Source organism: Sus scrofa, chromosome 14 (genome assembly GCF_054392235.1).
Source record: "Sus scrofa isolate SSC_HxYL_T2T_F1_AM1 chromosome 14, Sscrofa_HxYL_maternal_Yorkshire_Landrace_v2.0, whole genome shotgun sequence".
NCBI lineage: Eukaryota > Metazoa > Chordata > Mammalia > Artiodactyla > Suidae > Sus > Sus scrofa.
The window spans coordinates 70475882-70491551 of record NC_139396.1 but is presented as its reverse complement, the minus strand read 5'-3'; the positions used below and the strand labels follow the sequence as shown (position 1 = coordinate 70491551).

Genomic DNA, 15670 nt, shown 5'->3' with positions numbered 1-15670 from the left:
GGCTCTGGTGGAGTCTCGCCTTGGGTGACATGTGCCCAGCCACCCCCACCCCCCACCCCCAGCACAGAAGGCAAGGGTCCTCTGTGAGCTGTGAGCTGCTTCTGAGAAGCTCCCCCACCCTATGCCATCTCGTCCCTGCCCTGGGCCTCCTGGGTCCCGGAGTCCCCTCTGCAGTCCCTACGCTAGGAACTCCTGTCACCCTGACCTCTCCCAGGTATGAATGTGTGAATGGAAAGGATCCCCTGTCCGTCGCTGCCTTCTGGTTACCTCCATCTCAAGTGACCTCAGGTTTCCCTGCTTTAGCTGCCCAGGCCTTCTGGGAGTGACTCACATCCCATCTCCAGGCTGAAGTGGCTGCTGGATGGACCTGAAGCCCCATTCTCTCCAGGGACTGCAACAGGGCAGGGAAAGGAGGAGGCGAGCAGGCGCCCAGGGCCAAGGTCAAGGAGGCTGAGCCCCCACCCTGCTCCATGTCGCTGTGGAGACTGGTCTCACTGCAGGGCTGGGGGACAGGCTAAAACCATGGGGCTCAGGGAGCAGGTATGACAGGGAGGGGTTGATTACTCACTTCCTGCCTCTGCTGCGGACCCTCAGGAGGACCAGGTGTGGCCTGGAGTGGCCTTACCTTGGGGTCAGACTCAAGCTGGTGCAGGAGGCAGGGACAGAAGATGCTCAGCTGTGTCCCATCACCTGGGTTCTGTGCTCTGGCTCCTCCCTCGTTAGACAGGGACAGGAGGTCAGGACACCCAGCCCATAGCGTCATTGTGATGAAACCAGCTTCTTCCCCATGCAGAGTACTCAGCAAGTGGGGGTTCCTGCTACTCCAAGAGGCGGGACGCCCCCCCGCCCCCAGCTGGCCCCTGTATGGGGCCATAATTCCCATGGCAAGTGGGTTGAAGACAGTGGTAATGTCTGCCTGCAGGTCCCCCCCATGCTGCACAGCTTTCCCCTGGAATCGTCTGTGGCTGGCTCCCACCAAGCTCCTCCCAGGAACACAACTTACACCTGAGCCCCTACCAGCCCTCACTGGCTGCTGCTGGACAGGACTTCAGGGATCTCTGAGTGAGTGACAGGGCACACCTCTCTGCCACTGAGGTGAGCCAAGCAAAGGACCATCCCCCAGGCAGGCCTGCAGCTCAAGCAAGGGTGTCTTGGGTCAGAGTGACTATGTCTGTTGGGAGTGGCCAGCAGGCTCCCTGCTTCCCTGCCACTCCTAGGGGTGACAAGGTCACAAGATCACTGCCCTGGCTCTGAGTGGCCCACAGAAGGGGGAGAAGCCCAGACATGGACAACCATACCCAGCGGTAACAAGTGCTATAGGGGTTGTGGAGGGGCTCCGTGAGCCCAAGCAGGAAAGGGCCTGGCACCTGCAAAGACTAAAGCCCACGCCACGGCCTGAGGCTAATGGGATGCAGATGAAGGCTGGAGCACGGGGGCCTGGGGGAGGTGGTGCAGGGCGGCACCTCAGATGCCAGGGCGAGAGCAGGGAAGGAGGGAAAGGGGCCTGGGAAATGGGGCAGGGGGACAAGATGCTTCTGAAGCACTTGCAAGTGGCCCTGCATGCCCAGTGCAGAAGTTTAAGAGCTTGAAGAAAAAGTCTGTGTAGATGAGGTGTCAGTGGAACCACAGTGAAATGATTCTGATATTTCTGAACAACCAGGCGCACACAGAGGACAACAGGACAGGAGTCTAACAAAGGGTCATTTACCGGGGTGGGTGCACACAGCAGGGCCATCGCTGCCCCCAGTCTTGGGGCCTCAAGGGGCGGGGAGGGAGCCAGGAGAGCACCAGCCTCCCACAGTCTCACCCAACCTGAGGCTTTCTGTCGTGTGCCCCAAACCTGATTTTCGGGCACCCCAAGGCAGCCTGCCCCCTCAGATGGAGCCTAGTGGGCCGGTCCACAGAAGGCCCAGCAAGGGGACTGTGGATGACCCTGAGTGCAAAGCCCTATGAGGGTGGTCACCAGTAAAAGCTAAAAGCTGGGCACAACTGTCCCATGGATGGGCAGGGTGAATGGACTCTGGCCCATCTGCAGGGAGGTGAGGCTCGCCTTGGCAGGTCCTCAGACTGCAGGCCGCCCTGTGGCCACAGGGTGAGGTCATTCTGCGAACAGAACAAGGCTTATGTCTGGGACCGCAGGACGGTCACTGTGGACACAAAGCTCTGTGCCATCTTGTTCTACAACAAGCACATGTGTAATTCCTTTAAGAGTGATTAACTTTTGGCCATGCCTGCTGCATGCAGACATTCCTGGGCTGGGGGTTGAACCCCTGTTGGACCCTTCACCCACTGTGCCACCATGAAAATCCAAGGGTAATTTATATGAAGAAGACTCTTCCGTCTATAGAAGAGAGAGAGCTAAAAATGTGAAAGGGAATGGAGATGAATAAGTCCCTGGCCACAGTCTGGTGATCACCTGCAGCATGCCTGTTAGGGGCACTGGGGGATGGCCCTGAGCATATGGCTGCCTGAGGAATGCTGACCACCTACGAGAAGCAGGCAGGATGCCAGATGTGCCATCCACCTGTGGCCATGGAGGGCAGGTGGGGGTGTTGACAGGCCCCGTGGAGGAGCAATATGAGAGCAGGGAGAGGGCTGGGCATGCTGGGTGGGGGCTGGGGAGGGCAGGCCTGGGCTGCTCCTGCCCGTCCGGGTGTCTGGAGGGTTGGTGGAGATGGGAACCTACTTACCAGGTGCCAGACGGCCCGATGGCTTACAAGGATGCCTGGACACCATCACAACGGCCCTGAGAGGCAGGCGCCCAGTACTTTCCTGTCCCCAGGCCCTTCCTATGCAGGCTGGGGGAGACTAGCCCAGCAGAGTCTGGGTGACAGCTTTTGGCGGCAGTGCCATGCTCAAGGGATGAAGCGGTAAGCCACTGGGGGCAGCTGGGCAGCCTTCTTCCTGCAGCACAACTGGGGAAACTCATCATCTGGTGGGGGTTGGGCCAGGGGCCAGAGTGGCCTGTTCTGCCGGTCCTCACCCTGAGCGGGAGGACAGGACAACATGGATCATGCAGGAGCCAGAGATGGCCCTTTGGCCAGAGAGGAGCAGTGCTGCCCAGGGACCCTGCAAGTCTGTGGCAGGGTGACAGTGGATGGCGAGGCCTGGGGCTCCGAGGCCCAGAGCTGCCAGTCCTGCTGGTAACTGAGAGGCCCAAACAGGGACGGCAGCTGGGTCTCATGCACTGGCTTCCACAAATCCTCCTCGCCTGGACCATGGAGATGACGAAGATTCTGAGGCTGACCCAGGACAGCTGGGGAGAGTGCCTGAAAGGACCTCAAATGTGTGCCTAGGGTGAGGGCCATGGGCCACGTGTCCATGTCTGTGGTCCTGAGGCCTCCCAAGGATGGAAGGGGTGCTGTTGGGTGACTCTGTAGGAGCGACAGGCCCCCAGGTGATCCCCTCAGTGTCCTCACCATCTGGGCAGCTGGTGGGGGCCTACCCTGGCTCCCCATGCACTGACGAGAGGTAGACCCTAGGGCTCCGCATGGTGGGTGCTCACACGTGTGGTGAGTGGGGGCCTCTGATGAAGGCTCAGCTAACAGCAGCCCAGGCTGGAGGGCCTCGTGTTGTCCTGGGTATCGGGTAGACGACTCTCCATCCCTGCAACAAGGGGAGAAGTCACTTGGCATCAGCCAAGCACCTGCACTGGTGGGGAGGCTGCGGGCCAGGGGTCAGAGGGGTGGGGGAGGGGCGGCCAGGAGAGGAGAGAGGGCCATAGGCCAAGGGGACAGTGGGAGGGCGGTGGACAAGAATTTCAGGCCGCTAGCCTCTCCCCAGCCTGGCCCGTCACCTGCACGTACGGATAAGGTCCCCGTCGCCGACCTGCAGCCAGGCATTGCTCCTCTGCTCCAGGTCCTGCAGCACTGCCCGCTCGAAGGTCAGGGCAGCCACTCGGCTGAAGAATGCCTTCACGTTCTCCCCTGCGGGCACAGACAGCTGTTACCCCTGCCACTTCTGCCCCCGTGCACGTCAGGCTGGCAGCCATAGGATTAGAACCACTGGCCATCCTCCTCCAGGAGGACAATGCCACTCATTTGGGCACAGGGCTGGGTCAAGCCCAGGACATGCTCACTGTCCTGGCTCAGCTAACAACTTATATAACTGCACAGAGCAGTCTTGCTTGGCCCAGAGAGAGCTCTGAGGGAACGTGCTGTTATCCCAATAAGAAGGCGGGTTCTCACAGGGCTTGGGGGATGCCAGCAGGAAGGGCAGAGGGAACAGGGCACAGGCTCTGCCACCTTTAGCTTGTGTTAGGCTGGAGGTGGTGCCTCACCCAATTCCTGGGCAGGTGTCTACGGTGGTCCCTTGCTGGGGTAAGGACTCCTAGGTGTGATTCCTGAGTCCCCAGGGCCTCCCTCGGGGGCCTCCTGTGCACCAGGTGCTCCAAGTTATTTCATTTCATGCCCCAACAACTTGTTTTCAAAGTTTGTTCTCTACTCTGCATTTTCTCACTTTTTCCTCAGTGAATCACATGGCTCTTAAAACATAAAATATTTTTATGAGATGGGAGGAGTTCCCATTGTGGCGCAGTGGTTAATGAATCCAACTAGGAACCATGAGGTTGAGGGTTTGATCCCTGGCCTCGCTCAGTGGGTTAAGGATCCGGCGTTGCCATGAGCTGTGGTGTAGGTCGCAGACGTGGCTCAGATCTGGTGTTGCTATGGCTCTGGCGTAGGCCGGTGGCTACAGCTCTGATTCGACCCCTAGCCTGGGAACCTCAATGTGCTGCGGGAGCGGCCCTGGAAAAGGCAGAAAGACAAAAAAAAAAAAAAAAGAGAGAGAGACGAAGAGTTCCCATTGTGGTTCAGTGGTAACAAACCTGACTAGTAGCCATGAGGATGCGGGTTTGATCCCTGGCCTCGCTCAATGGGTTAAGGATCCGGCGTTGCCGTGAGCTGTGGTGTAGGTCGCAGATGCGGCTTGGATCTGGTGTTGTGACTGTGGCATAGGCTGGCGGCTACAGCTCTGATTTGACCCCTAGACTGGAAATTTCTGTCTGCTGCAGGTATGGCCCTGAAAACAAAGCTAAACAAAACTAAACTGAGATGAGAGTTCTGTGGTGCAGTGGGTTAAGGATCTAGTGTTGCCACTGCAGCAACTTGGGTCACAGGTTCAATCCCTGGCCTGAGAACTTCCACATGCCACTGGTGCGGGCAAAAATAAATAAATAAATAACATGAAATGGACAGCATTGCCCAGTTTCCCAGATGAGGACATTGAGGCTCAGAGATGTTGGGAATTGGAATAAGCAGGGCCCATGGGTGAGGTTGGCTCAGGGGCTGGGGGCCCAGTGAGGCTGGGGCAGAGCAGGTGGGTGTGGGTAAGGGCTGGGGGTCATGAGCACCGTGCCCTCCATGATGACACCTGGGGAAGGGAGAGAGCCCCCAGTTACTGGGCCCTTCTACATCCCCATTAGGTGGGAGGCAGGATGATACTGTGGTTACATGTGAGCTGTGTCCCAGTCCCAGCCCGAGTGCTGCCTCCCTGAGCCCTCTAGGTGACCTTGCAGGGCCAGGACAGACCCCAGGGGGATGTGTGGGTCTCACTGGAGAACACAGGGGTGCTAGTCCTCCCATCCACGAGCAGGGCCCCACCCCTGCTCACCAGTCTTGGCTGACACGGACCAGTATTCAGCCTGCATCTCGTTGGCCAGGCGCACGGCCTCCGCTTCCACCTGCTCCATGACAGCCCCTGACTGGGAGAAGTGGCCCTGCTGACCCAAACTCCCAGACTTCCTGTGTGGACGCACCTAGGGTGCACACCTGGCCAGAGGTGAGACCCAGCAGCCCTGAAGGAGGAGCAAGGGAACCCAGCGCCCCGCCTTTCGGCCCCAGCTTGCGTCTGCAAGTCCCCACTTAGGCCCCTTGGTGTCACCCTCTGTCCCTCCAGCCCAGTCTGAAGGGGATGCTGCCCCAGGCCCTGTTCCGTCCGTTCTGCTCACCAGAAGGTCCTTCTTGGTCCCCACAAGAAACAGGAAGCAGGCGCCCGGCTCATTCTCCCTCAGTGCATCCTCCAGCCACTGCCTGGAACATAGGGGACAGGCTGATGGGGAGGGAACCTTGAGCCATGCTGGGCCTCAGGCAGGTGGGGACGCGGGGTCACTGTCAGGGAGCTGAAGTTCCCATCTCAGCCGTGACTCTGCCCCCACCCTTGGTGAGCCCTGTACTTTCATCAACTGGTGACCAGCCCGGCCTCCCTCATGGGATTGGAGATAAGGATGTGAAAACCCAGACAAAAGTGACAGCATTGGCCTGTGGGCAGCTGGCTCTGACCCTGGAGCCTGGTCACTCACACACCTGCCACTGGAAGGCCCAGCTGTGGCCCAGGTATGGGGAGCCGTCCAGGCAGCTTCCTGAGCCCCAGGACCACAGGGGCTGCAGGGTCCCAGACTTGCCTGGTGTGCGCCAGAGTCTGTACATCAGTGAGGTCAAAGGCCGTGATGATCACTGCACACAGAGGAAAAGCCAAGAGCCAGTCAGCAAAAGGCCAAGCAAACAGGAGTGACAAGGGAACTCCCACGAACTGCTGGATGGCCCCTCAGGTGCTCAGCCCTGGATCCCACGGTGGAGGCTGGGAGGGAGACCCTGGGGACCCAGCGCCTCCTCTCTGATCCACACACAGCAGACCAGCCACAAGGGGATCCAGGGAGGCAAGATAAACTCCTGCTTCAAACCTCCCCTCTGCCACTTCCACTGAGAACCTCAGCCTCCCCATCTGTGAAATGCTAAGGACAGCAGCTACCTCGAGCTCTCAGGGTGGCTCTGAGGACAAATCCAGAGCATCCATTCCAAAGCTTCTGGTCTGGAGCTGATGCAGGGCAGACTTTTGACCAGTGGCAGCTCTGGTCGTGAGATCACCGAGTCTGGTTTTGGGTATCTCCAACTGCCCACTCCCATTCCACAGCAACCCCTCTCCTTCCTGGTCAGAGTAGGGAGCTTACGCTGCCACCATGGCCACCCGCTGCCTGGGAGGCCTGCCCAGTGCATGGGGGTAGTGGGTGAGGAGCCCCCCACATGCCCACCCCCACTCCTCCCCTCTGGCCTAGCCCCGTCCCTGGCTACTGAGTTGACGCTGCTCTTCTTTCTGGGGTCTCCACACAGACAATCCCCACTCTGATCATCTTTCTGAGTGGACTCTGGCACTGAGACTCTCAGGGAGTACCCACTCCCACAGTGTCCCTAAAGCATGTGACTGCTGGGGCCAGCCTAGACCCAGCTGGGAGGCAGGGACAGGCCCCCACATTTCCTCAACAGTTCTCCGGGGACAGATCTGGCACCCACACGGAAGACCTGGACTTCATGCTGTGAGCCCAATGGGGGTCCCCTGCCATACAATGGTTGAGGCCCCACGGTGGCCATCACTCAGCATCATCACCCAGCTGCTCACCCTGGGCACCCCGGTAGTAGGCGGATGCGATGCACTTGAACTTCTCCTGCCCTGCTGTGTCCCAGCTGTGCGGAGGCCGAGAGAGAGAAAGGGAGACAGGGAGGTGGCAGATTCAGTGATCAATAGCAGTGGCCTGAGCCAGCAGGATCGTGGGGCCTGATGCATGGCCTTCAGGACGTGCCTGCCACCAGCCGGCCGTCCCCACCCCAACTCCTTATGAGCCCTTCCTAGGGTGCCACGTCGGGAACCCCATCACTGGATGCCCTGTGCTCATGGGGGAGGGAGGGACAGGGCCTTAGCAGTTCTGCTGCCAGGATGAATGGAGTTTGTGGCTTTCCCCCTTCCGACTGTGCCATCAATCAGCCATCATGCTCCCTGATGTGGCTCACTCTGAAGATGTGGAAGTTCACCGGTAGAGGAGGCCCCGTGACTGGGACTGGGGCTCCAGGCTGGGCTGCCAGCTGGGGCCCTGCCACTTGCTCATGTGTGATGGGGTTTGGCTCTACCTTCCATCCTGCAAGGTAGGGAGATGCTCAACTCCCCGGGTAGGGGTGGGGTCTCTAATATGGACAAAGTCTGCATCTCTGATCAGTTAGCTCTCTCTGGAGGAGCTGAACCCTGGCTCTGTGGGAAAGAAGGCAACAATAAATTACTGATGTCTGCTAATGGGCACGTATAGGAAAGAGGAAAGGGAGCGCACGCTGAGATCTACTTGCCCTGGTTTAGAACCAGGTAGGAGGTTGAATCTGAAAATGCACCCCTTTTAAAAATTAACTCATCAAAAGCTAACTTTTCTCAGTAAACTGACAAGTAGACAAGCCATGAACAAGACACCAATGGTCTGAAACTTTTCCAAGCGATCTAGAATGATGAAAACTTTTTTTTGGGGGGGGTGGCTTCAATTCTTTCATTAACTCATCTATATTTTCTTTCATTTCTGAAGATGACTCTGGTGGGAGCTGGGAGGGTGGCCTAGAGGTGGGGCCACTAGGGTGGCTGGCAATGGCCTCGGTGTAGGACAAGGAGAGGCTGAGCCAGGACAACCACCCTGCCTGGTCCTGGGCCTTCTAATCAGATATGGTCTTTGGGCACAATGGTGAGCTCACCACGGTTCCATCCAGGCTGCCTGGTCAGTGCCTATCTCTCTGTTTCCCTGGGTCCTCATCCCCCCGCACCCCCACCCCTGTCCTGTAGCCCTGTGGCTTCACAGCCTCTTCTCCCTGGTCTGACCCTGGACTCTCCCTCGGGCACTTGCTCCACGACGGCACAGGGCTGGTCTCAGAGGAACGGGCCCTGCCTCGACAGATTAGGAACTGAGGTCCATGACCCAGGCCCAGCACAGGCAGCACATGAAGGACTGAGGAGGGAATCCAGGGGGTGGGATGAATGCCAGGGAGAGAGGAGGAAGAAGGGGCAGAAAGAGGCCTGGGGAATGCCAGCAGGGGCCACCATGAAGGATAGGGCAGGGCTGGAGACTGGGCAGGGGCCAGAGAAGAGGGAAGGCAGGTGTGGTCAGCTCTGGTGGTTAAAAAACATGAGGCTGGGAGAGGACTCTGGGATGTTCTGAGGGAAACTAGAGGGGAGGGGCTGAAGCCAGGGGGCACTGAGAGGCTGAGGCTTGGGGTCTGGCAGAGAAGAGACAGACAGACAGAGGCGGGGGAGCAGGGCGAGGGCAGTCGGGGGAGCAGCAGGTCGGAGGAAGGCCTGTGAACTGTGTGGCCTCCACCAGAACCTAGTGGACTGATTTAGGCTCCGTTTTCCAGGTGATAACAGAGGCTCAGCAGCCACGCTACATCACAGGCGGAGCATCAGGTGGAGCATCAGGGGAGGCAGGGGCAGTAGTCAGGACAGAGGGAGCGCATGGGGCCTGGGGAAGTGGACGTGTCCCCCGGAGTGCCCGCATCCCCCTGGGTGCCCGCTAAGGCCCTCCCTGGGGAGCTCTGTGAAGCTGACCCACGACCCTGCAGGAATGCACAAGGCCAGGGTGACTCACATCTGGAGGCTGAATGGAATCCCAGCGACCTCGAAGCGTTCGATCTCAAAGTCCACCCCAATGGTGGCCTTGTAGTCACGGTTGAAAACATTCTTGCAGAACCTGTGGGGGGCCAAGGATGTTGACAGAGGCCGTGTGCAGAGACTGCACCCCTGACAGTGAAGGTCTGGAGGTGACGGAAGCCCACTGTGGGGAGGAACAGGCAGTGATAGCTCCAGAGATGGACAGTGGGTGTAGGCGTGAGCCACCAGCGAGAACTATGTGGAGAGAGAGGCTGTGGCAGCCGGCTGCAGGGCAGTGAGAGACACAGTACCCACGGGCAGGGCAGGCGGTGGGGGGGGAGCCCATGGGCAGGGAGGGCAGGGAGGGCAGGGGGGTGAGCCAGAGGCCCCTGGACAGTGTGACCAGTGCCAGGCTCTTGGGATGTACATGCTCCACCAGGCCAGCCCATTGCCCAATTCCTTACAGCAGCCACACAGACTCCAAAGTGACATGAAATCTGGGCCTCCCGGGCAGGCGTGGGGTGCCCCCTCACCTGTGGATGAGGCTGGTCTTGCCCACGTAGAGATCGCCAACCACAACTACCTTGGAGAGCTTGAGCCTGTGAGAAATACAGCATGTGGCTCTCAAGCGTGGTCACCAGAGCACATTCCTCCACTCCAGTCCCGGATGTGGACAGGGACAGCCGCTTGTGAGACACCCTGGGATGTCTGTCCCCTTCGCTGGCCTCAGAAGGGAGAGCAGGAGGGCTTGTATTTGTTCTGGGGACTTTGCACCCCTGACTCACTGGGCCCCTGTCCCCACTGTGAGAGTCAGAAATGGTCCCTGAGAATTGGGAGTGCAGGACATGCAGAGGGAGGAGCCCAGGTGGGGCTGCGTCCGAGCTGGGGTCATAGGCAGGAAGCTGCAGCAAGCTAACGGCATGGACATAACGCCAAGGGGCAGGGGACACAGGCATGGGGGCAGGGCCTGGGGTGCCTGCAGGGGCTCCCACCGGACCCCCTGCCCCGGACACCACCGTCCATCGCCCGCTCCTCTGGAGGAGTCTGCCAGGGCCTGCTTGGTGTGGACAGGACTCAAGTCTGTTCTCCTGGGCTGCAGCTCCGAAGTTCTCAGGCTCTCTGGGGAGGGGGGACCCTGCTGGCCAAGAGCAGTTCGTCCCTCCCTCTGCATGTCCTGCACTCCCAGTAGTAGCAATCCTGGACCTGTGAGCCATACTTTAAGAATTTCTGGGAGTTCCAGTCATGGCTCAGTAGTTAATGAATCTGACTAGGAACTATGAGGTTGTGGGTTCTGCCCCTGGCCTCGCTCAGTGGGTTAAGGATCTGGCATTGCCATGAGCTGTGTGTGGTGTAGGTCGCAGATACGGCTTGGATCTGGTGTTGCTGTGGCTCTGGCGTAGGCCAGCAGCTACAGCTCCGATTAGGCCCCTAGCCTGGGAATCTCTATATGCCGTGGGTGCAGCCCTAGAAAAGGCAAAAAGACCAAAAAAAAAAAAAAAAATTCTGGGAAGCTCCCTTGTGGCTCAGCAGGTTAGGGATCCAGCGTTGTCACTGCAACAGCTCTGGTAAGTCAATGTTGTGGCACGAGTTTGATTCCTGGCCCAGGAACTTCCATATGCCGTAGGTATAGCCCCCACAAAAAGTTTCTGCAGCTCATTTCCAAACTACCAACCTCCTCTGCCTGCAACAGCAAGAGGGCAGCCTTGTGTCACCCTGATGTGCCTCACCTGGCCCGTCTGAGGGAGCAGCTGGGTCCACTCCGCTCTCGGGCAGCTATAATTCTGCTTCTCAGAAATAAAGGCACTGCCCGGTGCTTCGGAGCTCCCTTGCACCCCAGCTTTCCCTGCACCCCAGCTCTGCCCAGGGGGGTCAGGGAGCTGGTCTGTGAGAAGCACCTTGTGTGGAACCAGTGCTCTCGGGGCCACCATGTTCAGCCCATGACCATGGCCACCCCAGCCATTCTGGCCAGAGCCCCACTTCACTCTGCCACCTGGGCCTCCACTGCGGCCTCGCTGCACCGTATGACCTATGAGCCCCTAGGGATGAAGGGAGAAAGCGGCCCCGCCCACTTGCTATGAAGGAGGGCAGTGGCAGGATCCCTGTGCAGCCTCGCCCTCCCGCCTGTGGGCACCAGCTCTGCCCAGGCTGAGGCAGGCACTGTGGGGACTGGGGCAAGGCCCCGGGGACTGACATTTGTGTAGAGACCTGAACGGAAGGAATGGATTCCAGACCTCAGGTGCCTGCCTCACGGAGGGGACAGCGGTTTCTACAGCAGAGGGCTACAGATAAAGACGGGAGGACGTCCCCAGGGTCTTTGGTCTGGCACTGGGTAGCTCCTGCGTAGCTGTATTCACACATGTGTGTGCACACATTCCCGCCCACCTCTGGCAGCACTCACCCGACTGTCCCCGTGTTCCCACGCTGGCAGGCAGCACTGACCTGCCCATGGAAATGTTCCCGGAGCTGCAGGCAGGCGGCGGGCGTGTACCACTAGAAAGAGACCGACCGACAGACAGACAGCTGGGCACATCACCCTGTGAGACTGCGGCTCCCTTCCCCAGCAGGGCAGCAGGTGGTGACATACTTCCTAGTGTCCCCTCCCTCTTGAGCCTCGCTTGCTCTCCATGTCCCTCTGTCCCACCCATCCTCTATCCTGTCAGTGCCTTATGGGATTCCAGGGTCTTGGAGCCCCAAGGAGGAGCAGCAGGGGCCAGGACAGACCAGGGAGCCCCAGGATCGAGCTGGGTCTCACCAGGGTCAACTATGCCCTGGCTGTGAGCATGCTGCAGCCTCTGTCCCCTCTGGGCCTCCCCAGATGAGATGAGGGGGGACTGTAAGTCCTTTTGCCCCAAGATCCTCCTATGCCCTCCGTGCATTTCTGATGCCATTTTTTTTAATATGTATAAAAAATATGTATATCCATGCATGGAAAACATCCAGAAGGCACTTCTGTCTTCCACATTTTTTGGAAGGCAAAACCGGGTAGTGGTCTAAGAGCAGGGCCTCAGGAACAGGAGGATCTGTGTCCACCCTTTGCTACTGTGACCCTAGGCAGTCACCTCATGTCTCCAAACTTCAATTTCCACATCTGCAAAACCTCAGAGACTTGGGGGCATGGTTTGTAAGGCCACCAGTGCAGGGCACCTGGCACATACGAACTGCTAAGCAAAGATGCCATGACACTTGCTGAGCTCATGTTTGTTCAATAATTAGAAAAAATGATAACAAATAAAGGTGACCATTGTGTTTTGCCATCAGATTGGCCAAAGCGAAGTGCGGAGTGTGGCCAGGACGTGGGAGGAGTCATGCTGGAGACAGGTGCTGTGCTCTGTAGTGGTCCCTGGGCCACTGCTCTGTCCTTCAGGGCTCCTGTGGCTCTGCCCGGCCCACCTGCTCTCTCAGAGCACTTCCCTGCTCTGTCCTTCATCCCATGAGACCTGGACTGTTTTGTGCCCATCATTCCTTTGGCTCTTTGACACCAGTCTCCGTCATCCCCAGTCACCACCGTCAAGCTTGCTCTGTAGGGGAAGCATTTGCCTGGGCCTCTGATGAGATGGAAAATTCTGGACTGTCCACGGGTCTGAGGCAGCCAGGGTGTGTGTGTGTGTGTGTGTAGACAGAACTCAGGGGGAAGGCAGGAGAGGGGGAAGGCATGACTGCAGCCAGGGTGTGTGTGTGTGTGTGTGTGTGTGTGTAGACAGAACTCAGGGGGAAGGCAGGAGAGGGGGAAGGCATGACTGCAGACCCCAAAGACCCAGAGCCTTCCTCCCTCTCCCCACCACAGCAGCAACCAATAATAAAAGGATCTCAATTATCCTTCCAGGGAGAGTTTCTGTACGTATAAGCACACACATACATTTCCATTCCCCTGTTCTTTTCACATGTGAGGCTCAACGCCTTACTTTGGCTCTCACTGCATGTCAGCACCGGAGAGGTGCTCAACCCTCCGCATGTCTGCATTGGGAAGCAGCATGTTGCTTTCTTTTTTTTTTAAATGAGAGTTGCAACGTTTATTTCAGGTTCTCTCTTGGTTTTTTTTTTTTTGTATTTTTTTTTTCTTTTTTGCCACACAGGCAGTATGTGGGAATTCCTGGGCCAGGGATTGAACCTACGCCGCACAGCAGCAACCAGAGCCACAGCGGTGAGAACGCAGGAGCCTCAACCCGCTAGGCCATCAGAGAACTCCCAGCATGTTGCTTTCTAAACAGCCCCCACTCTGAGGACATTACGTTGTGTCTGACCTCCTGCTTTACAAGCTGCTGTAGTGCCTGGCCCTGAACTGCTGGAGCAGAGGGTAGAGAGGAGCCTCTGTGGCCCTGGGAGATACTGTCCCACTGCCCCCTGTGAAGGGTGTATGGATTTGCAGTTCCTGCTGTGAGTAATAATGAATTTTAATACTGATGGAAGAGAGCTGTGAGTTTTCAGCAGGCACAGAAGGCAGAGTGGTAAGTGGTAAGAACCCTGGATTTGGTGTCAGAAAATTGGAGGGCTATTTAATAATACAGTAATTATAGGAGTTCCTGCTGTGGCGCAGTGGTTAACGAATCCAACTAGGAACCATGAGGTTGCGGGTTCGATCCCTGCCCTTGCTCAGTGGGTTAATGATCCGGCGTTGCCGTGAGCTGTGGTGTAGGTTGCAGACGCTGCTCGGATCCCGCATTGCTGTGGCTCTGGCGTAGGCCGGTGGCCGATTCGACCCCTAGCCTGGGAACCTCCATATGCCGCGGGAGCGGCCCAAGAAATAGCAACAACAACAACAAAGACAAAAAAAGACCAAAAAAAAAAAAAATACAGTAATTATAATGAGAAAACCAGCAACTGAAACTTGGGCAAGGGAACTCCCATTCACCATAAACCAGGCACACAACGTGAAAGGAATTATCCTCATGTTACAGCAGCTCTGAGAGGTTGAGTGACTTGCCCGGGGTCACACAGCCTCAGGATTCATACCCAGGACTGTCTGACTGCAAAGTCTGGGCCCTTAACCTCCATGCCACACTGCCTTCTGGTGTCTTCTTTAACTTCCTGGGCTACCCTTGGGCAGGTCAGTGCCAAGTCTCCCACTTCTGAAGAAGTCTGCTGAGTGCCTGGGGCTGCCAGCGAGGAACTGACCTCCCTAATTCACCTGCCTTGTTTCCGGTGGTGAATGAAATGGGGAGAGCTGGGTGTGGCATGGTGGCAAGACAGCAGTGCACACAGAAAGGGCTGGCCTCCCCTTTCTACCTTAGGGAAGCTGGTGATGACACGGTCCCGGCTCACAGGAGGTCCCAATGGTGGCAGAGAGGACCTCATCCTTCCAGAAAGTCCTGAGGACCCAAAAGGAGAAAGAGTTAGGAGATGCACACATCCCTGGGGACTCACCCAGAGTTTATGCCTAACATTGCAGTAGCTTTAATAACAGATCCAAGCCCTCTCTGGTCAAGAATATGGGCAACATGTTGCCAAGAGCTGTTGTGTAGGTCGCAGACTCAGCCCAGATCTGGTGTTGCTGTGGCTGTGGTGTAGTCTAGCAGCTGCAGCTCTGACTCCCTAGTCTGGGAACTTCCATTTGCCTCCGGTGCAGCCTAAAAAAAAAAAAAAAAAAAAAAAAAAAAAAAAAAAAAAAAGAAGGCCAAGGATCCTCTCTTCAATCTGCAGGCAGTGTGGTTGGGGACAGGTGGGACCAGGCCTGCCACCCTGCCTGGAAGTGGAGGAGACCTGGGCCTCCTGCCAGGTGTCCAGTCAGAAGCTGCCCCTCCCTGAGTGAGGCGTGGCACAGACACCAGGCAGTTCAGGCGGCCTGAGCAGAGAAGTAGAGTGGGAAGGGTCCCCTGAGGGATGAAGGCTCTGGGTGGGCCGGGCCTCAGGGTTCAGCCCACAGACCTTTCCCGGAACCACCCTACCGGGTACGGGGGCCCCTCCTGCTTATTCCACAGTCCCAGGTCTCCTCCCGCCGCCCCCCTCCCCATTGGCTTTGACCGAGGCCTGTAGTCCTCCTCATCGGATTTGGCTCTCCCGTCACCAGGGCCGGCACTGGGGGTTCGGGGTAGGCGGTCTGGAAATGAGGAGCCCGGGACCCAGGCCACGTTCAGGTTACGCTATGGGAGGTGGGCAGGGGATCGCGCAGTCCGGTGAGGGTGGGACCGAGGGGATTGGTGGACTCACCTACAGCGGCTGCGGAGGATCCTGGCTGGGCCTAGTCGTAAGGGCCTCCCGACCCCGCGCCTCCACCGCTGGCGATCACCATAGCAACGAGCACCACGCGGAACCTGTGGGCTTCTAACAAATCCCGGACGTCGGGGGC

The 15670-nt window shown here is 57.9% G+C and overlaps 1 protein-coding gene across 13 annotated transcripts; it reads right to left on the bottom strand.

Moving 5' to 3' along the window:
• Positions 1 to 1688: 1688 nt before the first annotated feature.
• RAB36 (RAB36, member RAS oncogene family) lies at positions 1689 to 15670 on the bottom strand. Of its 13 annotated transcripts, none has more exons than XR_014825989.1 (11): positions 15532 to 15670; positions 14611 to 14693; positions 11786 to 11877; positions 9921 to 9986; positions 9386 to 9487; positions 7393 to 7457; positions 6303 to 6452; positions 5948 to 6029; positions 5611 to 5701; positions 3807 to 3926; positions 1689 to 3606 (listed from the first exon to the last, which is right to left on the bottom strand). XR_014825989.1 is itself a non-coding variant. In XM_084993890.1 (11 exons), the coding sequence occupies exons 2-11, from the start codon at positions 14677 to 14679 to the stop codon at positions 3542 to 3544; spliced, it is 804 nt and encodes a 267-aa protein (XP_084850016.1). In that variant the 5' UTR covers positions 14680 to 14693; positions 15532 to 15670; the 3' UTR covers positions 1689 to 3541. The 13 variants fall into 13 exon arrangements, 8 of the variants coding, with proteins under 8 accessions (XP_084850016.1, XP_020927956.1, XP_084850020.1 ...); XM_084993890.1 differs by having other exon boundaries at positions 5948 to 6025; positions 6397 to 6452; XM_021072297.2 differs by having other exon boundaries at positions 6401 to 6452.

Bases quoted from the DNA above. Each gene is read 5' to 3' on its own strand.
- RAB36 (XM_084993890.1), bottom strand. From the start codon at position 14,679: ATGAGGTCCTCTCTGCCACCATTGGGACCTCCTGTGAGCCGGGACCGT. The intron at 6,453-7,392 runs GTGAGCAGCTGG...CTCTGTGTGCAG, and splicing joins CTACTACCGGGGTGCCCAGG to TGATCATCACGGCCTTTGAC. The intron at 3,927-5,610 runs GTGAGCAGGGGT...CTGTGCCCGCAG, and splicing joins GTCCGTGTCAGCCAAGACTG to GGGAGAACGTGAAGGCATTC.